Raw genomic sequence first — 24,129 nt, 5'->3', positions numbered from 1 at the left:
GCTTGGGGGGAGGGGTATGCTACTGCTCGAACAGCCAGGTCTTGAGTTGTTTCCTGAAGGCGAGATGGTCCTGGGTCAGCCGAAGTTGGATGGGGAGGGAGTTCCAAGTCTTGGCAGCCAGGTAAGAGAAGGATCTTCCTCCGGCGGTGGCTCTTCGGATGCGTGGTACGGCTGCGAGGGCGAGGCTGGTGGACCGTAGCTGGCGGGTGGGCGTGTAGAAGGTCAGGCGGTCGTTGAGGTACTTGGGGCCCAGGTCGTGGAGAGACTTGTGTGCGTGGGTGAGGAGCCGGAACGTGATCCTCTTGTCAACGGGGAGCCAGTGCAGGTTCCTCAGGTGGCTGGAGATGTGGCTACGTCGGGGGACATCCAGGATGTGTCGGGCGGAGGCGTTCTGGATGCGCTGGAGTCTTTTCTGTAGCTTGGCTGTGGTTCCGGCGTAGAGGGCATTTCCGTAGTCCAGTCGGCTGGTGACGAGTGCCTGGGTGACAGTCTTCCTGGTCTCGGTCGGGATCCAGCGGAAGATCTTGCGAAGCATACGCAGGGTGTTGTCGCACGATGAGGAGACGGCGTTGACTTGTCTGGTCATCGAGAGGGAGGGGTCCAGGATGAAGCCCAGGTTGCGTGCGTGGTCGGTTGGCTTGGGTGTGGTGCCCAGGGCTGGGGGCCACCAGGAGTCATCCCAGGCGGAGGGCGAAGATCCCAGGATGAGGACTTCCGTCTTGTCCGAGTTCAGTTTCAGGCGGCTGTCCTTCATCCACTCGGCGACTTCTTTCATCCCTTCGTGTAGGCAGGTTCTGGCGGTGTCGGGGTCTCTGTTGAGGGAGAGGATCAGCTGGGTGTCGTCGGCGTAAGAGATGATGTTCAGGTTGTGCTGGCGTGCGATGGCTGCGAGAGGTTTCATGTAGACGTTGAAGAGGGTGGGGCTGAGTGAAGATCCTTGCGGGACTCCGCAGATGACTTCGGTGGCCTCGGAGCAAAACGGGGGGAGGCGGACTCTTTGTGTTCTTCCGGCGAGGAACGAGATGATCCACTCCAGTGCCTTCTCTTGGATACCGATGTTGCTGAGGCGCTGGACTAGGGTGCAGTGGCAGACCGTGTCGAACGCAGCGGAGAGGTCCAGGAGGATGGAGGCCACTGTTTCCCCCTTGTCGAGCAGGGTCCGGATGTCGTCGGTGGCTGCGATGAGGGCGGTCTCGGTGCTGTGGTTGGCTCTGAAGCCGGACTGCGAGGGGTCGAGGGATCCGTTCGTCTCGAGGAAGGCGGTCAGCTGTCTGTTGACGATCTTCTCGATGACTTTAGCAGGAAAAGGGAGGAGCGAGATGGGGCGGACATTTTTGAGATCGGTGGGGTCCGCTGTAGGTTTCTTCAGGAGGGCGCTGATCTCGGCGTGCTTCCAGCTCTCCGGGAAGGTGGCGGTGTTGAAGGAGGCGTTGATGATGTTCCGGAGTTGGGGTGCGATGGTGGAGTCGGCCTTGTTGAAGACGTGGTGTAGGCAGGGGTCGGTCGGTGATCCGGAGTGGATGGTGTTCATCGTGCGGGCTGTGCCCACTGAAACAGTACTTTGGCTTGTGGTTGCGTTGACAATAGGAATGAGAAGCGAGGAGCAAAGGAGGTGAAGCATTGGTGTGGAGCCTTAGGATGTAGGCGATGTGTCAGTTCCGAGACATGCAAATCAGAGATCTGTTGACTTTGAACCCCAAGATGTAGCTGATTCATCGTCTTTGAGCTGTGCAAGGCGAGGATGCATAGAGAACCGGAGGCGATGTGCTGCACAGTGGGTGATGAAAGTCTTTGGTCCATGTAGCTGCTGCAATGCATGGCCGTCTAGATCGATGCATCGGTCCTGAGCTGCACACCAATGGCAATAGGTGGTTTTTGGTATTTGTAGCACTTTATACTCACTTCCAAGGGCCATGGGTGGATTGGCACAACTTGGCAGGGCAAGACTCTCAGATGGCGGAGTCAAGGTACTGTAGGTGAGTGGATTAATGTCCCTGAGACTTCCAACAGGAGGCAAGCAGACAGGCCCTTTGAGTCACTCTGGTTCTGGCTTGCAGAGATGCAGATCCAGTCCTTCTCACACACAGGCATGAGGTCAGCAGGTCAGCACAGAAAAGCTGCAGTCCACCAGAGAGGCAGTCCCTTAAGCAGTACAGCAGTCGCTTTTGTACTGCTTACAGCCAAAACGGAGGAGGAAGGCAAAATATTTGTGCCCAACATTGTCTAATTAGCACGAAGAGCAGACTGGGCATCACGGATGGTCGCTGTAGCGCGAAGATCCGTTCAGGCATTGCAGACAGTCATTGATGGAGCTTTCCATTGGTGGTCGACGCGAGCTGTCAAACCTGTAGTGGAAAGTGCAGATTTAATGTTACCAGATGTCCCAGGTGGTCACTGTGGAGCGAAAAGTCAGGGGTTACCAGAGCTTTGCCTTTCCGGGTGGTGCAGGTGGCAAGATCTTGGTATGAACGGACCTGTTTGTAGTTTCAAAGAGCCCAAAACTTCAGGATTTCTCCTTTTCTATGTAGAGGAGCTCAACTGATGCCACACCAAAGGTCCAGGACCTGGCGACACCTCATAATGGTCAAGAACCTACTCTAGAAGAGAACACCAGGCGTCAGGCAGGTTCAGGCAGCAGGTCAGCTGGGCAGGTACAGGGATCCTCTGGAGCTTATGTCCCTATAACCCAGAAAAGGAGGTCCGTCAGTTGACCCTTAGAGCAACTTCATCCTTGGATAAAGGGTGCAGGTCCAGTTTTCCTTCTCAGCAAGCAGGACAGCAGGCAGCTAGGCAGCAGTTTAACAGTCCTTCTGGCAGTAGCAGTAGAGAAGCACAGCATTCCTTTTACTGTAGTACCCATAGGAGTGTACTGGAGAGGTGGGTCTGAGGGTCCAATATTTATATAAGGCACTTACTTTGAAGTAGAAGAAGATTCTAGAGAATTTCCTTTGAAGTCCTTGAAGTTTCTTGCCTCTTTTGTCCTAACTTCAAGCTGGCTGCATGAATAATGCAGTGGTGACAAGTCAGTTATGTGAAGGTAGGGCACAGCCTATTCAGTTGCAAGTGGGGTTGAGCCTAGCTCCACCCACCCATCCTGCCAGTTGATGGCCCACTCAGGCACACCTAGAACCTCTATTGTGTGGCTGTTTTGGAGGAATAAACAAAGACCAGCTACCTAGGCATGTAAACCAGGGACAGGCTGCAGGCACCAAATAGGGCAGCACAATGCCAATTTTCTAAAAGTGGAAAAAGGGATGGCAGAATGCACTCCTCTGGAGTGCATTCTTTTATCCCTTTTTTCTGCTTAGCAATGTTCTGTCTCTACGCTAGTCTGCACCCTATGGATGAAAATGAGGAACTTTGAAATAATAATGGCAGTGAAAGAAACATCACTCAGAAGATAGCAAGTGAACACATAACACTTAGAATGGATCTCATGCGGTTACGTATGAATATCACTGAAAGCAGCAATAACATTTTGATGATGGGACATTTAAATCCTGCTCATACTGGTGTTTTTCGCTTTAACATGGATCCTGAGGTCTTATTTATTTAAGTGCACATATTGGTTTTATTTTGTGGCAATCAATATGTTTAAAACACTTCGATATTATTATTATATTATTTTGGATCTTGGAGAAGGTGGGATTACAATGTGGCTGGGAACGAAAACATATGTACAGATTGGAAGGTTGGGTTTGTAGTAATGTATCCGTATATTTGAGGTTACATTGGGAAAATGAAAGACTGCATTACATTTCTTTCTTTCTTTAAGACTCACAGCTATAATTGAAAAGGGTCACGGGATCAGTGTTAAATCACCTTGATTGGAGAAACAGACGGGACTCAAGTGGGAGATAATCGCACATTCTCAGCAGTTGTGAAAGAACGCGGAAGTGGAGATAAGGTTGTCGGCCGTGGTTTTCAAGGTAGTTTCACAGGTCTATTATTCATGTTACAAACAACGGGTTTGTGAACAGGAAATGGGTTGAGAAATGGGGGCCTCATTTATGAGGCCTTGCGTGAGTTTTGCGCTTCCGATGCGTCACTTTTTGTGACACATCGGCGGCGTAAAACATGCCTCCTGATGCGCACTATTTACAAAGTGACGCATCTAAGCAGATGCGTCACTTTGTAAACCCCTGCGCTACATTATACCTACGTCAGGTATAATGTATGCAGAGGGGGCGTTCACCCGCAAAAAGCCTCGTAATAGTGACGCAGTGAAATCTATGAGATTTCACTGCGTCACTTTTAGGACGCTGTTGCGTCAAAATCTTGCGCCTGCCTCACAGCAGGCGTAAGACTGACGCAAGCCCTTTCACATGGGGCTTTCCCCATGTGAAAGGAAGCATTGCTGGAGTTGCGTCACTTTTGTGACACACTCCAGCAATGCGTCACTTTTGCGCCTACAGATACGTCAGAAATACTGACGTATCTGTAACTCCTTGCGACATGATGCGTCATATTATAAATATGACGCATCAATCATGTCGCAGGGAGAGCGCAGTGAAAAGTGACGCATCGCTGTTTTCACGCAGCGATGCGTCACTTTTCATAAATGAGGCCATGGGAGTTTAGGGGAGGTTTGTGGAGGTTTATGTGTGTTACAAGTATTAAGGATTAGAAGCGGCGTTTCTAATTAGTGGGTTTTTTCAGTTTGGTACGCTTTTCATTTGGACGTGGTGCACCTCGGGTGTACTTCAGGTTGGGGAGTTTTTTCGGCAAGCATAGGGGGTCACTACTTTGTTTATATAAGCATGGTTTTATGAGGGTGTCAGGTGGGATCATAGAAGGGTGAATCAGTGGGGGCTGGAACCTCATTTGAATGTGTATGACATAGACAGGTCGTATTGAGAGGTTGATTTAGACGTCTTTTTTAATTTTTCAGTTACATCTGACGAAGGGCCCTGGCCCGAAATGCATTGGGTGGAAATCACATAAGCCTAGTCTATATGAATGATTTACCACGTGCTGCTGTTGAAAGCCCGTATGGGCGCTCATGGGCGCTCAGAAATCATTTGAAAATGTAAAATAAAGAACCATGGTGGAATCATGCTATCCTTGTGTTTGTAAAATTATGGATTAACTATGAAGAAAAGTTGTGAGAAAAGTATTGGTTTATTATTGGGATCAAATTTGGAATACTACATGAGCAGCAGTTCACTATGAGGAAAAATTTCTACATTACGCAGTGCGACTGATTGGGGCATAAATCATGCGCCTTTTGGACATTGAACTTTCTAAAAGGGGCATTTTGAATCTTGCACTTTAAAATATGAATTTACCATTAAATAAGATTTTTAGTCACAATGTCGCAGACACCAAACATGACATTCCTACTTGCTCCCAAATCAAATTGATCACTTCCTAAATGTAATATGTTTACCCAATGCTATCCTATCTGGGGGTAGGCCATATAGTAGTGAATAACGCATTTAAGAATTTTTGACTGCCAAGACATGTAAAAGTTAATATTATATGCCCAACATTTTAAATACACAGTGCCCTGCCCTATGGATTGTTTGTGGTATGCAATAGTGGTGGTACAGAAGTATTAAATATGAAGGTTTAGGCCTGGCAAGAGTTTTATTTTGGCAGGTCGAAATGGCAGTGTAAAACTGCACACATAGTTTGTGATGGAAGGCCTGATACATGTTTAAATGGCTACTTAAGTGGCTGGCACAATCAGTGCTGCAGGCACACTAGTAGCGTTTAATACACAGACCATAGGTACATGTAGCACCACTTTACTAGGGACTTACAAGTAGTGTAAGCCAATGTTACCATGTTTAAAGGAGAGAACACTTTATCACTAGTTAACAGTGGTAAAGTATGTAAAGTCCTTACAGCCAACAAAAATGGGATGAGAAAACAGGAGGTTGAAGACAAATGTTTTGGGGATACCCTTGCAGATTTCCGACAGAGTACCTGTCCATAAATTCTAAATTAAGCCTTTACATGAATTCTGAATCTTGCATTTTTACTTTCTGGTTATGAATGTAGAAATGAGAGTGCCAAGTTACAAAAAAAATACTAACTGATATATTGATACTTAGCAACAGATAATGTGTAATGTGTGTGAACTCTCTCTACTCTTTCATCTTCAACCTTAATAATCAGTCCAGAAGTAACTAGGTGCTAAAAGTAATATTTGATAGAGGCATGCACATTGTTGTCAGGTGGTCCCGTGTTTTGATTGACACCATAGCCAGTACTGGCCTACTAGGCAGTATCAGTCTAACTGCTGTAATTTTTGAGGAATATTAGGGGTAATACTTTATGTACCAGAACGCAATATGCTTTTGTCTAAAGTTTTAAGGCAAGGTGACGATTTTGCATCACTTTGACATACTTGGCAGTCCTTCCTTCAGCTTGATGCTATACTGCATGGAGTTAATGATTGCAAAGCAGGGGCAGGGTGCATTCAAAAACAGGGATTTTAGGAACAGTTTAGGAAAAAAAAATGTTATTCACTTTTTGATTTAGTTCAGTTGTGTTTTCCTCTCGACAGTTACCGCAAACTGAGCATTGTGTAGGATTCTGGCTTTTATGCTGAATTCTTACATACCAAAGTTAAAGGAAAAAACATTTAACTAAGTAACTATTACTTCCTTGTACATCTCTCTATTCCTGCTCCTCTCACTGCTGTGATAGTGGTTATCTGATGAACTTGCTGTAAAACAGACCAACACTACTTTCAGCTATGAGACAGGGCAAACAATGTAATTGCTTGTGCAGAGTTGAGATGGCATAGTCTAAGTGCACCAGCTATCTATCAGTGCCATGCACCAGCCATGCCCACTAGTGCCTTATCATTAAGAAGGAAATGAGGGAGGGTGGAACCGCCCAGACCAATGCAGATAAGGAGAATAAATGTTAGCAGGGAAACCAAAGAAAAATGACCGGTTTCTGGAGGCCAGAGCGGAAGAGGTCCTGCTACATCAGCAAATCTTTTCTCCCCAAAATCTCAACTTATCAAGCACTGCCCAGAGCACCCTTGACCACCCAACCTAAAGGTTGTTTTTGGCAACAACTAATGACTAAACAGGGCCTGGTGACAGAGAGGATGTTTACTAAGGGCTGATAAGGGAAGTAGGTGTTTAAATAAATTGAGGACTCACAGCTATGATGTGAGTGTGACCGAGCTTCCACAAGACTCATGTATGCTGGAAGTAGGTGGTCTGGGGGGGTCAAATGACAGGCTATGTTTTCTGTCAAATTGCTGCTTTTTCTTTTAACATGAGATTTCTGCTTACTTCTCTTTCTCTGACTACAAAGCCTGTGGATTTTGTAAAGTGAACTATCTGACCGTCTTGCTGTAGGATGTCAGTTGTATTCTATTACATTACAACATTTACAAATATTTCAACATTTATCAGCCATTAGGAAGCACAAATGGAGCACATATTTTGTAATTATTAAGTGTCACAGAAACAAAGATTTAAAATAGGATAAAAGACAGTTTACTTGGTGATATGCAAATATTAAATATTTGCTAAAACCCGATTTCTAGACATTGCCGTCTGCTCGCTGTACAGGTTTATCAGTGAAAGTATGTCAGTTTAAATTTTGGGGTCTTTTCAAAAAAGTGCTATCTGTAAATGAGAGTAATCTAGCATGCCATGGTTTAGTAATATATTTGCACTAGTGTACTTCAAAATGCAACACTGGCTACATACATATCACATCATCACTACTGGCCAGCTGAATGGGTGTGGCTTATAAGCTGTACTGTGTCTTTTGAATTGCTTGGATTTTTCACAATCTCTGTGGCTTCAGTGCTGTAACATTGATGGTAGATCCCCCACTTAGCAAATTGTTTCAGCACCACTGAAAGACCTAAATACAGTGATTTCAAAAGATAAATAGATATCTTTAATGACTGTCAGCTCACCCTGTAGACTGGCATTTGCAGCAAAGTTCTCCTTTGAAAAAGTGTATCTAGGTTCTGAGCAACAGCTTGAGAAAACAACAATACAGTTATGAAATAAATAACTTTGTTTGTTCAAACCACGTTAGATTGAGAACAATTTAGTGAGTAAAATGTCTCAAAAAGAAAATGGTATAAAGGGATCAAAATTATAGCAAAAACAAGACCTGTTTGATAAAAATCAATGGAAATGTAAGAACTTAATTTTATTTTTGAGGGGTATTAGACTCAGACCTAGGCACTCCTTGCATCAGACATGTGAGTGACCATGGCTAAAAGAAATGTTGTGGTTGACCTAGTCAAAAGCGTTACTTTCAGATTTTGAAACATTTTGGGATGTCGAAGAACTTTTGTGGGGTGAGCCTAGAAGGTGTGGCTGATACAGGCTCCAATGATGTCAGGCGCATTTATTAAGTGATTCCGCTTTAGCCTCAAACTTACTGCCAAAAATCTCGGAGTCCAGAACATCTGCTAGGATTAACTTGCCAACTCAACATCATTTATTGGATGCATGGGGCTTCATTTATGAAAAGTGACGCATCGCTGCGTGAAAACAGCGATGCGTCACTTTTCACTGCGCACTCCTTGCGACACCAATGATGCGTCATATTTAATGTATGACGCATCATGTCGCAAGGAGTTACAGATACGTCAGTATTTCTGACGTATCTGTAAACGCAAAAGTGACGCATTGCTGGAGTGTGTCACAAAAGTGACGCAACTCCAGCAATGCTCCCTTTCACATGGGGCAAGCCCCATGTGAAAGGGCATACGTCAGTCTTATGCCTGCTGTGAGGCAGGCGCAAGATTTTGACGCAACGGCGTCCTAAAAGTGACGCAGTGAAATCTCATAAATTTCACTGCGTCACTTCTACGACCCTTCCTTGCGTCAATACACCCCTCTTGCATACATTATACCTGGCGCAGGTATAATGTGGCGCAGGAGTTTAAAGAGTGACGCATCTACCTAGATGCGTCACTTTGTAAATATGGTGCAACAAGGCACATTATTTACGCTGCTGGTGCGTCACAAAAAGTGACGCACCGGCGGCATAAAAGTGACGCACGGCCTCATAAATGAGGCCCATGGCACTCAGCTCGAGTGTTTTCTAAGTTCCAGTACTTTAGACATTTTTTATATAGCCTTAATACCTTTATGAAAAATATTCCCAATATCCAGGATGGATCCGATCTCAGTGCACTCTTTCCAGTTGGTGAAGGCTTATTACAGCTTCTGTTTCAGGTCCACAGCAAAATGCAAAGTTCCAACTGGTCATCTGGCTTTCTGTGCTGCAGCAACAGCTTCATTTCTCAATATGATACTCAGAATTGAAAGGAAATTCCTTTCTTCACCTACTATAGCCGGTTAATTTTATTCAGTTCAGGGGCATTAGGACATGATCCCTCAAAACAATTGCTGCGTCGCACATTTCGAAACAGTAGTAAAGTGAGAGTGGCCCATATTCATCCCTCAAAAATGACTGGAATTGTTTACCTGCAGCACTGTGCTGCAGACACCCCGACTGAATCAATAGCTTGGTGCCCTTGTGCCCCAAGCCGTTCCAGCTATCCGTCTGTTCCAGGAACATCAACATTCTCCAGCTGAAATTGCAGTCCATCAATTTAATAGATTTCCTAAACGGCCACAATATCATAGCCCTACAGGAAACATGGGCCGACCAGAGCTGTCCTATAACAAGCTTCATTGAGTATAGAAAGAAAGCCGCCCCTCTACTTTGGTAGATCAAAGGGTGGCTTGTCCATATTTACCTCAGTAAAATTGCAAGGGAACATCGTTCTATTAACGTTCCAAGAGAGTTTGCTGCAAGGAATCAAAATTGGTAACTGTAAATCACAGCACCCCCTCATGTTGATCAATGTTTACATCAACCCAAATGCAAGTGAAAAGAGAATAAAACTCAACTGCTTCATTTTGATTCTTTGTGACTTAAACAGGAATCATACCCCAGCAGACTGTATGATAACTGTGGATTTCAATATGGCAAGGTAAGGTAATATTTTATTGTGTGGTCAATAGGCATCTCTTTCAAGACCTCCAAAAGGACTCTTATGAGATCCCCCTAGGATGCCCCAGAACATCATGGAACAATCCAGAACGATGGGCTGCCTGCATAGCCCACTAAGAGAACTCATGGTCTTGCAACTCAAGGTTGTATGACGTTACAACGCATACTTTTACAACGCAATCCTTTACAACACATTTTTTACATTGCAACAGCCTTTACAATGTGACCTGACGATGTAGGGTCCTGATATAGGAATAACTTGAGGAGCCCCGATGATGTCCCAAATGGGGACGAAACGCGTTGGCTGATCACTGTGTTGTATCTAGAATAATCTTGGTTGGAAGCTGACTGGCGTCATTCTGAATAAAGAATATGAATTGAACATCTGCAGCTTGGAGGACTTTTTCTTGGAAATCACTAATTTTTAACATTAATTGTGGAATTGTATACACAAAATATCTTTCTTTATCTTATATTTTGCGCTCCTTCTGTATAGTGTTTTTAGCCTTTACAATGCATTCCATTACATCGCATGACACAACATCGCAATTTAAGAAACTACCTTTACAACCCATTCCATTACATCGCATACTACCTTTAAAATGCATACCATTACAACGCATACCATTACATTGCATTTATGGTAAGTATTGGATACTATAGGGGTAAAAATTACTATTCTAACACCAGGGGGTGCAACAGTAGGGTAAGTGTTGGATAGTGTAAGGGTACTATGTGTTATGATGGTATGCGTTGTAATGGTATGCATTGTAGTGACATGCGATGTAATTGCTGCCTTGTAATGGCATGCAATGTAAAGGATGTTGCGATGTAATGACTGCGTTGTAATGGTAGTGCGATGTAAAAGTTGCGTTGTAAAGGTTGTTTCCCGCAACTCAATAGTGTGGGCTTCAAAGTATTGAAAGGTCATTTTTCACAGTACATAACACCTAAATGGAAAACAACCAATGGAAAAACCTGCTCTTACATCGATTATATCATTCGGAAATGCTACCCTTAGTAGAAAGCTACTGCATTGTTCCACGTACCGAGAGCGATCACTGTCCCCAGGTAACCAAAACAAACTCCAGCCTCTCTTATCATGATACGGTCGGAGTCACGTGTAAAGGTTTATACACTGAGAACCTTAAGCGTCTCAAATGGAGCAATACCATCAGCAGCAGCATTAAGGCTGAATGCAAAATACCCACTGAGGAGATCCCAGGCTTAGTGTCCTGATCACTGAATGGATAACCCTTATCACCCGGCTCATTGCTAAATTTCCAAGATCAGCCCAAACTTGTGGTCGTGCTAAGCCAGGCATTGTCCCAACAACAAATCATCAATTAAAGAAAACCCGCAAAAGGTCCTGAGGGTCATTCAAAACAACCCTGAATCGAAGAAGCAAATTGACATCTTCAAGCTGGCATAGAAAAACTTCAGGCAGGCATTTCATGCAAATAAACAAAAACAATCACACCCATTCTGGGAGATCCTCCTTTTTGAGAGTAAAAACTCAAATTCCAGGAACATTTGGGCCATGGTGAACAAGCAAATGAACGGAGCCAGTAGGTCCGGTTGTGCGACTGTCACAGAACCGTAATGGGCATTCTTTCTTTCCAGGCATTTCTTGATAAATAAGGTTGCAGGCCACACATCGGATGGGGTCCTCCATTGTTCAAGTGCAAAAGTCAGCCACCCCCACCTCAGTCAAGACCAGGATGGTCTGCCCTGCTCTGCTATGGAAATGCCCCTCCTAAAAACCAGCTGTACCATGTAATATCTAAGTCAAAGAAAGACAGGGCTCCTGGGCCCAATGGCATCCCCCATCCCCTTTTCGAACAGAACATCACATTTTAGGCTGGTAGGCTATCCTCTTTAACTGCTACCTGAGGTGCTCAACAATACTCGAATCATGGCAGGGGACCATAATACATCTCATTCAGAAAAGGGGTTCCAGATCTGATCCAAGCAATTGTAGATTATTTGCACCACTTGACAATGAAGACAAATTCTACGCTAGTCTGCTCCTGGAGGAGCTGGAGCTATGGGTAGAATCATAAGATCTTATTCTAAAGAATCAAACTGGTTTTAAGGCTAAATCTAGTATTTTGTCCAACTTGTTAGCAATATCAATTCTGGTGAACAAAGTAACCTCTTCACATTCACTGCTGCCCTTTAAAGAGGCGTTTGATTATGTACTAAGGAAGGCACTTTGATCCAAACTTTCAAAAAAGGGAATTCCTTCAATAACATTTGGTATCCATAATCCTGCTACACTCCAAATTATGGATCAGCATAAAATTAGGTTATGACGGCGCCTGAGTATCCAGCAGATCTTCACCACATGCGGTGAAAAGCAGGGGTGTGTGTTCACCACCCTAGTTTTTATCCTGTCGTCACAACCTGCCTAAATTCCATGTCTACCAGCAGTCACCCCCAACCTAGGTGGTGAACTGATTAGTAATTTGTTATATGCTGATGACCTTACCTTATATAGCTGCACAAGAGTTGGACTACAACATCTCTTAAACTGACTGTACTCTTACACAATCACCAACAACCTGGAGGGCAATGTGAAGAAAACAAATCTATACTACTATTATAAAGAGAGAACTTTGAACCTTTGAGGCGGGTAAACTCAGGAACCACAGCACCAATCCAAACACCCGATACATCGTTGTAATTGTCAGGGTCTGCCGATGGACATAGGCTATATAAAAAAATAAAATATACGTTCTTTAAAATATTTACGATTAAAAAAAAAGTAGTCCCTTGGAAGTAGCGCCGGCTGCAGATTGCTCTGAAAGCTGTCAAGGAGCGAGCAGTGAAATGGATGCAAATAAACGTGCTGATCTGAACTTCGTGCGGCTTTGCTTTAATTTGGGGCTTCCTGTTTAGACTATATGGATATCGGCTGTTTGCCCAGTCGAGAAGCGAGGCCCACCTTATGAAGGGTTCGTGCAGGCTCTGAGAAGGGGCTTTCAAAGACGGAACGAAGACAAGAGCAGCTCCAATGCAGGTGGGGCTGCCTTGAGCACGAACTCACTGCTGCAAAGCGCAATCTGAGGGTTTACAGCGCTTTACTTTACTCCACTTGGTGAATACTTGGTTCAAATTGCAAGGACTGTTGAGTGTCCCCACTGTGGGAAGAGGGCCAGCGTACTACAAGGCACAGAAGGCTTTGCGATTTAGCCACGCCCACTGTGGCAGGTGCCAGTGATTATATGAGCAGACGCGGCCAAAAATTGCTCTTCCAGCCCTTCGTGAACAATGCCTCTGAAGAAAGGATTACTTCCTGAAACGTGTCAGGCTTTACATGTTCAAAGATTGCTCTGAAAGCTGTCAAGGAGCGAGCGGTGAAATGGATGCAAATAAACGTGCTGATCTGAACTTCGTGTGGCTTTGCTTTAATTTGGGGCTTCCTGTTTAGACTTAATATATATATATATATATATATATATATATATATATATATATACTACTATTATAAAGAGAGAACTTTGAACCTTTGAGGCGGGTAAACTCAGGAACCACAGCACCAATCCAAACACCCGATACATCGTTGTAATTGTCTGGGTCTGCAGATGGGCATAGGCTATATAAAAAAAAATATATATACGTTCTTTAAAATATTTACGATTAAAAAAAAAGTAGTCCCTTAGAAGTAGCGCCGGCCGCGACGTGCGTGCTGACATCAGGAGCGCGGGGAGGAGCGGCGTACAGGAGCGCGAGGAGGAGCGGCGGACATGAGAGCGGGGAGGAGCGGCGGACAGGCGGGGAGGAGCAGTGAGGAGCGGTGGACAGGCGGTGAGGAGCGGCGGACAGGCGGGGAGGAGCGGCGGCTGAGGTAGGTGAAGCGGCCCGTGTGCGGCTCATTGGGGGCCTTGAAAGTGGCGGGTGCGCTCCGGGGGACCCACGGACAACATCGGGGTGGGCGGGGGCCCTGAAGCCTGAGACAATGTCGGGGCGGGCGGGGACCCAGAAGCCTGATTGCTCACGGACAACGTCGGGACAGGCTGTTAGTGTAGTAATATTCGGCAGGAAAAAGTATCAGGGGGTCGCTGGTCTTACAGCAGCAACAGGATCACAGTGGATCAATAAAATAAGTACCTGGGAATATACATCCACACTAGAGGCTCGAGTAATTTGTGGAATAGCGTTCACTGCAGTCAGTGGAGCCCCCATGACTGACTGCTAGGACTTCCGGGACAAACTTTTTAGTGGTGCCTCCGGTTCCTGATCAGTCAGCCCTCAGAGATTGGGTACTGGAGTCTCTCAACACCTAGTGTGACACGTCAGCTGTATTCTGCACTAAGGGGATTGCTAATGGAATTGCTCACCACACCTGACCACAATGCTGAGGACAGTGGAGGAGAACAGCCAGACTTACACAAATTCGCTGAGGAGCTGAAGCTGAGGAGCTGAAGTGTCGAGGCTCAAAAGCTCCAGGGGAGTTTTGGCCACTGGCTAGTGGGAACACGTGGATGGCCACTAGACCTAAGGTAGGTGGAAACAGCACATAAGGAGTTGCGGGGTGGGCTCAACCTAGGGGTCTAGGGAGAGCTCATGCATCCCAATATTAGGTGACAACAGTGCCCGAAACAGGCAGGGAATATCCCAACTACCCCTGTCCTACCAAATAAGTGTTAAAAAGCAACTTGAGAGCCGGGTGGCAGGATGTAGAGAGAAGAGGATACTGGTGAGCACTAATTTATCACCAGTAACAAGGGAAGTGCATTCTATGGATATGATGAAGTCTGCCCACTCGACATACTCGAAGGGAGAGGATACTTTTGATCCACCAGAGAAAGCAAAAGAGTACCCTTCCTTTCAACAAATGACCCTCAAAGCAAGTCTAGCACAGGCTAGAGCAGTGCCATATCCACATGAGCTACTGAATGTAGAACTGGCTTGGCTAGTGACTATATCTGACACAGAATTGTCAGCAAGGTCAATAGGAAACTCGAGGGTAGTAAGTATTCCTGAAGAAGTAACCGAGGGTCAAGTACTGGCACAGGAGAAGCAGCAAGAGCTACATCAGGGAGAAACTACAGGGGTTGAGGTCAATATTCTAAAATCCTCCTTAGAAGTAAATACTTCAAATCTTTTTTTAGATACTGCACCTGAATAGCTGTGACCCCTTTTAGAGGTAGGTTTAGCAGTGATTTGTGGCTTGAAAGTACAGCAAGTATTGGACATTGAAACAGTTCATCAAAGACTGTCTAACATTGAGGAAAGCTTGGTGCAGAGGCGGAGCAGAGAATATCTGACCTTGAGGATAGGTTCCAAAAGTATGATAACATAATTCTCCCGGAATTAACTGTGTCAGCTGGAAACTAAACTGGAAATGATAGAGAATCATTCAAGGCATATTAGCTTAAGATTAATTGCCATTCTGGAAGGACATGAGATGCAGGGGGGATTCAGAATGTTTCTCAGTTGATGAACCTTCTCATTAAGAAATGTATACTGCTAAGAGGACCTAATGATTTATCAATTATGAGAGCACACAGGGTTCCGGCCCAGCGATCAGCAGATGCCAAGTTTCCCCGGACAATATTAGTGAATTTCTCAGACTTCCGTATCAAAGAACAGATCCTGGTTCTGGCAATTCAACAAAAATCCTTTTCTATTTTGTTTAATGCTCGGAGTTTTTACTCATCTACCTCTAGTTACAACACAGTGTCGTAAGGCATTTCAGGGCTTGATTCAAGAATTTAAGCTGTTGGGTGGCCAAGCATCTGTGGTCCAGCAAGCCAAACTCAAAGTATTGATAAATGGGCAATTTCATTTGTACAAAAGATGCAAATGTTTTTTCCTAAATTAGCTCAAATATAAATGAGGCTATAGGAGCTTTTTTGAAAGAAATGTAAATACGTTCAGGTGAGGGGGTGTCCTGGGCTCAGGTGCCTCACGAACAGCACTGACTGGTGGAGGAAAGGTGTGGACTGGCAAGTGGGGTGTCCCGCAGCCATGGAGAGTGGGGTGGGTGGGTATGGGTCAGGGTGAAGGGGAATGGGGAAAACATTTGCAGGACAAGAGCAAGTCATGTATGATTTATCTTGAAGTTATTACAGGAAAAGGGGGGGTAGATGAGATGGCCCAGTTGTAAGATAGAGGACAGATTAAATGACACAAATATAAAAAGAATTACATGTAATTTGAATTGTTTGTTGAATCTATGGAAAAATGGCGCTCTTCTTAAATGGCTAGTATATTCCCCCCCCCCCACCCTCCCCCCCCACCTAATGTTTTGCAGGAAACTCATTCTAGGACCAATACCCTCAAGACATGTAAGCCAAAAAAATGCTTATTTTTCTTCAGCTAGCGCAGCGGTCCTTGGGGTGGGGATTCTGTCTGCAAATTAGATTGACTGGCAGGTTAAGGAAGTAATTTGGGATGGGATGCAGAGATGGCTATGGATTAATGTCAAAGTGGAGGAGGCTGTACTAAATATTGTGAATTACTATGGCCCCATGGTTAATGAGACCAAAGCGTAAGAGCAAATTATTGACTTAGTCATGAACTCAAAAGTCATACTAATTATTGGTGGAGATTTTAATTATATACAAGATTTGGCATTTGACACTTCCAACAAAGCAAAGCGAGAACTGAAGCCAAAAACTGCAAAGTTAATAAATACCATACAAATAGATGACGCATTAACTGATACATGGTGGTTGGTGCTTCCAGGTTTCTTCCAGTTTATCTACTATTTTTCTAGATATAGAACTACATTATTATTAGTTTTGTTTAGTGGATACTTTGCTGGCTAGTGGTAAAACTGAGATATTTGCCAATCCTTTCTCAGACCACTCTATAGTCTCTTTTACATTAACCCCAGGAATTGCTGCAAGAACGAAATAAAGGTGGTAGTTTGATAAATCCTTGTAAGAGTAATTGACCTGACTAAGGGGAACAAGAAAGTTTGCTCTGGAATTTTTTCAATTTAATGAAAATATGGTTCCAAGCTCCATGGCTGTGGAGGCATTTAAAGCCGCCTTCAAGGAGCATGTCATTTCCTGTAAAGCTAGATTAAGTAGACAGCATGCGCACAAAATTGAGGGCTTGCAAGTGGCTGTTGAAAAAGCCAGGCAAGAAGTAAATTTTACTTTAACAGGGTAGCAGAGTTTTAAGGTACGCAGCAAGAATAAACAAAGGCCAAGGAATATTTAAAATATTTTTTTGTATTAGAAGAAATTATGGCCAGTAAATCATACCAACAAAAGCTTTCTGAAGACAGGATCCCAGTGGAGGGCTATAAAGCCTTTCAGGATGAATTACTTCCTTTTTAGCTAACCTTTTCAATCAAATGAAAGGGGCATAAGTATTCCTAAAAGGTTTAAGGAGTCAGTTATAATATATTTTTTCTTAAAAAGAATAAAGATCTGTGAGATCCTAATTCTTATCTCCCTGTTAGTCTGTTGATTTCAGATTATAAATTATCGGTGAAAGTGTGGGTGAGGAGAATTGCGCCCTGTGCCTAACGGGAGGTTCATATTGATCAAAAGGGGTTCTTGCCTGAGAGGCTAATGGCTACTAATACTTAGGTTTTAATTCAAGCTATTTGGCTAATTAGGTCATGATGGATGCCGAAAAGGCTTTTGACCTGGTAGATTGGTGTGCCTTTTTTTATTTTGGAAAAGTTTGGATTTTCACTTCAGCAGATTGATATGCTGAAAGAAGTATACAATCAGGCAGAGGCCAACATTTTTATTAATGGGTATGAAGCTGGGATGGTCAATATCAACTGGGGTACTCGACAGGAATGCCCGCTATCCAACCTCTTGTTTCCGCTTTTTATTGAACTTCTTGCAGCAAAAATTTGTACTAATACTTTGATTATACCTCCCATTAGTAGAATGGCAAAAACTACATTTTTGCAGACGATATCATTTTATATATCAAAACTGAGAGTTCCAACATACAGAATGCGCTGGACGAAATTCGGAAATGTGGACAAATTGGGGGATACAGAGTAAACCAAGCTAAAATGAAAATTCTTACATTTAATTCAAGTATTTCTGACTGCATCACCACATCCCATTAGATATCTTGTGAATTTTGGAACTAGTGAATATGCTCAATTGTTTGTGCTGAATTATGGACGTAAGCTGGTGAAGGTCAAAAAATGATTAGATAAATGGACCCTTTTGCACTTATGATTAATTGGATGGATGGCCATGACAAAAATGTCAATACTCCCATTCTTTGTATTCCTTTTTATAAATCTCTCTCTAAAAATTCCTAGTACATATTTTCAAGAATTGGATGTCATGATTAAGAAGTTTTAAAGGAACAAAAAGCAACCCAGTGTAAAATGAACAACACTTCAATTAGACACAGTTTATGGGGGGATAGCACAACCACACTTTGTGACATACCTTCAGGCCTCTTTGGTAAATCTGAAAATTCAACTAGGACAAAAAATATCGTTCTATAATAAATTCTGATTAAATCATATGCTAAATACGAGTGCAGTTAAATTACTAGGTTTTTTTACGATCTGCAAAACTTCCCCAAAAACTAGATATAAGGTTTTATTAGCGTTATTAGTACAATTTCAGCTGTTATTTAAAATCTCGAGATAAACTGCATACCATGCCTATACCCCTATTGAAGACTGTGTGGTGGGGGGCTTAACATTGTCTAAAGAGCTATTTCACTTTTGGCAAGACCTACGTTTTTTTCAGCTTGGAGATTTTTACAATCATGATAGATTATTCATGTGGGAAGCAATAGTGGCTCAAGGCGATAATCAAAGTAGTGCTGTGTGCATGAGTTTTTATCAGGTTGTTAATTTTCTCGAAGTAATTATACTATGATGACTGAAGCTGGACACCAAATCACCAGGCAAATGGCAAATAGGATGGTTGGTGTGCGATCCTGCTATCATTTACTGCATCAGAAGGCTAATGAAAAAACACTGCAGAATGGCTTTAAAAAATTCATACTGAGACAGGAAGTAAATTTAATATGAAGGAGTGCAGGAGATCGGTGAGATGGGTCACAGAACTTTGTGAGGTGCTAATGTTAAAAGGCTGACCTATTTATCTAGATGGATGGCATATTATACGACACTGAGATCACACAAAATGTATCCAGCAATGTCTAACCAATGCTTTAGATGTAATAGGCAGGAAGAAGGTGGCTGGGTGCATAAATGTTTTGAGTGCATTAACCTATTGCAATTTTGGAAATATGTTTTTGCATTTATTAGTTGTTGTATGTCTTTCACAATTGCTCCATCCTGTATGTTGGTTTTATTTGGTTCTTCAGGGGAGGTAAACTGTTTTAAAGAAACAGCAGCAGTATTTTATATTAATATCCGTAACAGTGACATAGTCGCTGATTTTACAGAATTGGAAAATAAAAATACAACAGACGATAGGTCATTAGTTCAATCAGATGAGCAGGACGTATACATTTGAGGAGGCCTATGCCAAAAGTGTTGGCGCTACAGTAAGATTCAGGGTGATATGACAAACGCCTCCTCTTATTTTATAAATTATTTCATTTTATTACGATGCAACGGTATTTATTTATTTATGTGCACCTTTGTACTTGAGTAATGAGTATGCTGCTAACTTTATATGCACTGTAATGACATGTGGTCTGCTAGTGGTGATTACATTTTTGTTAATTTAATGTAATTAGATTCTAATGATCCAGGTAAAAGCATTGTGGTATTTTAGTAAACAGTATGCTGCTAACCTGAGGTGCATTTGAAAAATTTTAAACCATGAGGATAATGAATAATTGAATGTACTCTATAATGTAATTGCACTCGCTCATGGAAAGATATGTTTTATATTAGTAATGCTTCATGGTGTGGTAACCTTGGCTTTTAGGAATTCTGGGATGAATAAAAATGTATTGATGATTTGCTGTATTTTTGACTAATGGTCATAAGACATGCATTAATACACTTTTTGTTTTCTGTTGCTATTGGTTCTGCTCTAAAAAAAATCGAGAAAAATAACGCTACAAGCTCCTTTTTAACGGAAGGAAGTTGAAGCAAAGGCCCTTTCTCTCCAGATGACCTTATCAAAATGATTAAAGACACTGTTAGGGCCAAGCCACTTCCCCTTTTGGAAGTTATGAGAGCTAAAATCTCACCCACACTGTCCTATGCCAGCAAAATCTTACTGAGCAAAAACTGCAGCTTATTAAATAAACTTACCACAAGGAAATACAAAAGTGTTCTTTGTCTGCCAAGGTCTTAATTTGCTCTCCAGATTAGGCAGGAACTGGGCCTTTCCGACCAGAGGGCAGTCAGTGCTAGTGCCTATCTCAACCTGTGCTACAATCTACGGGAGTCCAGGGGTGGCTACTTAGAGGTATTGCTATAGGACGAAATCAACACCAGTGCCCCAAGTCAAGTGCACTCACTACCAGTATCTTGCAAACTGTCAACACCTTCTGGCTGTGACGGAACTGTGGGACTCCAAACTTAGGTAACACTCCTTCAGACTGTGAATTAAAACAAGTGTCCGCTTCTGGTCGTTGCACTCTGACAGGACCATTACAGCCCGACGTAGTCATGCTGGGCAGTTATTAACACCTATCAACCAGCATCCCCTGCAACATATCTTACCTGTGCGTACTCCAACCGCCTGAAGCCAAGATTTATTGCCCTAAGGCTAGGAGAGGGGCCATTTGTGAAACACCCTGCCTGTTGGTACATACCCCAGGAAGAAACAATATCCAGGGGCTGTGACCAGCGTGAGAAATCCCTTGAACATGCCGTGTGCCTCTGCCCCACTCTGCTGGACTGCGTACATCCAGACTAAGGAGAGAGTGGAACTAACTGGGAGTCCGTTCGTGTCAGAAGGTCACCATCACCTCTCTTAACCCAGAGGGCTCCTCTTTAAACTTCCCGCTGACCAATTTCACTGCTCCAGCACTTAACAGGCTCTGTCGCCCAGGGGTATTACTGGAGAACTCTGCTCCTACCCCTGGTTCGCTCTCGGCTGGCTCGGCACAGCTGGGTGGGACCCTAGGATCTTAGAGTTAGCAGCTCTGTCATGCAATCCATTCTGACGTACACCAAAAGGACAATTCAATCTTATTCTCATCTACTGCTGTCAAAGAGGTCTATCCACTTCTATCACTTTTTTTTTTTATCAAACGCTGTGTGTTTCTCCACAGGTGTCCGGATTTTACTGTTATGCATGTTGGTCAGAGGGCACCTTTCAACAATTTGCTGCTATTATTTATCGTGCTTCTCAACAGTTGTCTGGGAATTTAGGAGTCCATTAGGTTGACGGGTGGACTTTGTCGGCCCGTCATCCTAGCGGGGATTGGGACCGCCCGAAATAAGGGCGAGAGTCCCGCGGGGGCCATTAGGATGTGCCCGCCACAGTGGCGGGCACATCCTGCATTTGTAGCATTGTGGCAGGCGGTGCTCTCAGCACGCCCGCCACAATGCTAGAAATGCATTTCAGCATTTGCATAAACAAAGCGGCAGGCACCGCGCGGTGCCTGCCGCTTTGTTTATGCAAATGTGGGGGGGTACCATAGGTACCCCCTGTGTGCAGCCCCCACCCCTCCTTCACTCTGGGGGCCCGCAGGGGCCCCCCAGAGTGAAGACCGCATGCTAATATGGCTAATATTATTCCTTTTCCGCCACGGCCGCAAGGCGACCGGGGGCGGAAAAGCGTCAGACGGTCTTTCCATCCGACCAGGTCCCCCCCGCCATACTAATATGACGGGGGGGAACGAGTGAGGATGTCAGGCGAATTGCCCCCGCCAGGCTGGCGGTGGCTATCGCCAGCCTGGCGGGGGCAATCCGCCCGAAATCCTAAAGGGGCCCCTTAGTGTTTTGCATGTTGGTTAGATGGCACTTTTTTAAACAAATATTCTGCTGCTATTATTCACTGCACTTGCACTTGCACTTTGTGAGATAGTTCCACTTCTGCTACTTAATCCTACCTAATCCCGGCTCAAAATGTGTTAAATGGCCCAGGAGTTAGGCAATCTTTCATGGCCTTTTTGGGTTACCCTGCACTAGCACTTTGTTTTACTATGTTAACACGGAACAACATCAGTGTGACCCTTTTAGTTATAATGATGCCTTTTTATGTGTTGTTGCCGACTATCGGGGATTTTTTGCACTAGCACTTTGTTTTACTCTGTTAATACAGAATAACATCAGCCCGTTTTAGTTTATCATGATGTTTTTAATCTGAGTGTGCTCTTTTTCCATTATTCGAGATGGTTTGTACACTGTATATGTTTCAAACAATTGTAAAGGTTTTGACTAACCGCACAATAAACAATAAATACCAAAGTTACCTGGGCACAAGGAGTAGGAATGTCTACTTGTAACCGGTGGAATGGTTTACTTCCAGGCAGATATTTGAATAAGGGTGTTCTGTTACCCTCAAATACAGGAGGGTGGTTCCACAGGCATCAGTATGTTTTGCAGCAGGTCCATGACTCCCTTTAACTCTGAGGAATCTGGGGGAATTTGGTGCTATTAGCCCCAGAGAGAGTGGTGAATCTGGAAATTATATTTAAGGGCAGAACGAAGTGAAGTCTTCCTATTTTCATCTCAGAGGCGTGACTTTTCCTTAGCCACTCCAAGGGTGTAGCTCTAGAATGTGTGCTGTTGGACTTCCATGCTCTGGTAAAAATAACTTTTCAAAAATCTTAGAGATTAGCGACTAGCCTGGAATTGCTGGATCAAACTTTTTTCATCAACCAGTCATCAATATCTATTCACTAGAGTACACTCAACAACTCCAAGCAAGTTTCACAACTTGGCAATTAACAGTAGGTACTCACACGAGTTCATTATACTTTAAAAAAAATGTCTTTCTATGCAAGCAAACTTGTCCATTTCCTTTGCAGACTTTTGATTCATTTTATGAAAAACATTTGTTTAGAGCTAATACTTTGTTTTGTATGTTTAGCAGGGCAGTGACACAGATTCCAGAGGGAGAAGGAGTGCTTCTGGTGAGTATTTGGGGACAAAACAAATAAACGAGTCATCTGGGGCCATGTTATGAGGTTCATAACTTTCAGTATGTCTGGGTTTCAACAAACAACTTTATTGATGCTAGAAATTGCACTTGAAATGTTTGTGTTCTATTGTATAGAGCCCAATAGACTGTAAAAGTATGAGTAGCCGAGAGGCTTCCTCCTGGATTAGGCAAATTGTCACCCGTGAAACGTTATGACCGGGATATTATGATCAAGGGAGGAAGGGCATGAGTAGTTGCAATTAAATTAAAGGACGTTCTTCTGTATTATTTTGGGATTTGAGAGGGTGGAGTGAGCTCTGCAAGAGCAAAAAGGCGTTCAGGTTTCATTGGTTACTAAGATGAAGGAAGTATTGAATTTGGGGGCATATGTACAAGCCCCTATCACCACCTCAACGTCACCTATATTGACGTTGTGGTGGCGATAGAGGCTTAACCTTATGTACAAGGCAGAGTTAAGCCACTTAATGTGCATTAACGCTGCCTTGTACATAAGGCCCCCTTTCACGCTAACCATAGCATGAAAAGGGGCCTTATGTTCAAGGGCAGTGTGTGTTGCGGTGGCTGTGCCACCGCAACACCCATAAATTTAGACGCTGCCCCCTATGTACAGGAGTGGCATACAAAGGAGGCAGCGCCAAAATTAAGACCATGTAAAAACTGGCCTCAAGTAGGCGAAATGAGGAGAAATGCATTATTTATCCTCGTTTTTGCTTTTTCCATGTGCGCTGCCTTGTGAAAAAGCAAAATGCCATGGTTTGTTTATGTACAAGAAGGTGTACATAAACAAACATTAAAAAAACATGAAATCTTGTCACTTTCATGTGTGTTGCATGAAGCAGCACACACGAAAGTGACAGACTGGCATTTCAGGATTGTTTATGTGCAATCCTCCTTGCACTCTGTTGCAAGGGTACCTGCATTGGCGCTATGTTGCTAAACTTATCCCCAATGCAGGGAGAAATGCAAAGCTGCAAAATATTCTTGTAAATATGGTGCAGCCTTGTGTTTCAGAAGTGGAGGGGAGAGGCTTTAAGCCAGGAAGGAAACGCCTCTCTCCTCCACTTCCTTGTACACATTCCCCTTGGTCTGTTGTTTCAAAATGCAATAATATCGAAGAGCACATACATCAAGACCTTACAAAACGTCAGGCAACAAAGCAGTGGGTAGAAATCTGCAG

At 43.7% G+C, this 24,129-nt stretch overlaps 1 protein-coding gene across 2 annotated transcripts in view; it reads left to right on the top strand.

The window, feature by feature from the left end:
- The window catches only part of LOC144783994 (GTPase IMAP family member 9-like), a 196,142-nt gene that overhangs the window by 147,342 nt on the left and 24,671 nt on the right, over positions 1-24,129 (top strand). Inside the window, exon 3 of one of the 2 annotated variants that reach the window (XM_078662708.1) lies at positions 22,884-22,923. In XM_078662708.1, the coding sequence (XP_078518834.1) occupies positions 22,884-22,923 (40 nt within the window). Of the gene's footprint in view, positions 1-22,880; positions 22,924-24,129 lie in introns of both variants that reach the window. The other variant, XM_078662707.1, reaches the window with a different exon arrangement.

The sequence above is a fragment of the Lissotriton helveticus genome, chromosome 10, assembly GCF_964261635.1.
Source record: "Lissotriton helveticus chromosome 10, aLisHel1.1, whole genome shotgun sequence".
Classification (NCBI taxonomy): Eukaryota; Metazoa; Chordata; class Amphibia; order Caudata; family Salamandridae; genus Lissotriton; species Lissotriton helveticus.
This window is presented reverse-complemented; position numbering and strand designations above follow the sequence as displayed.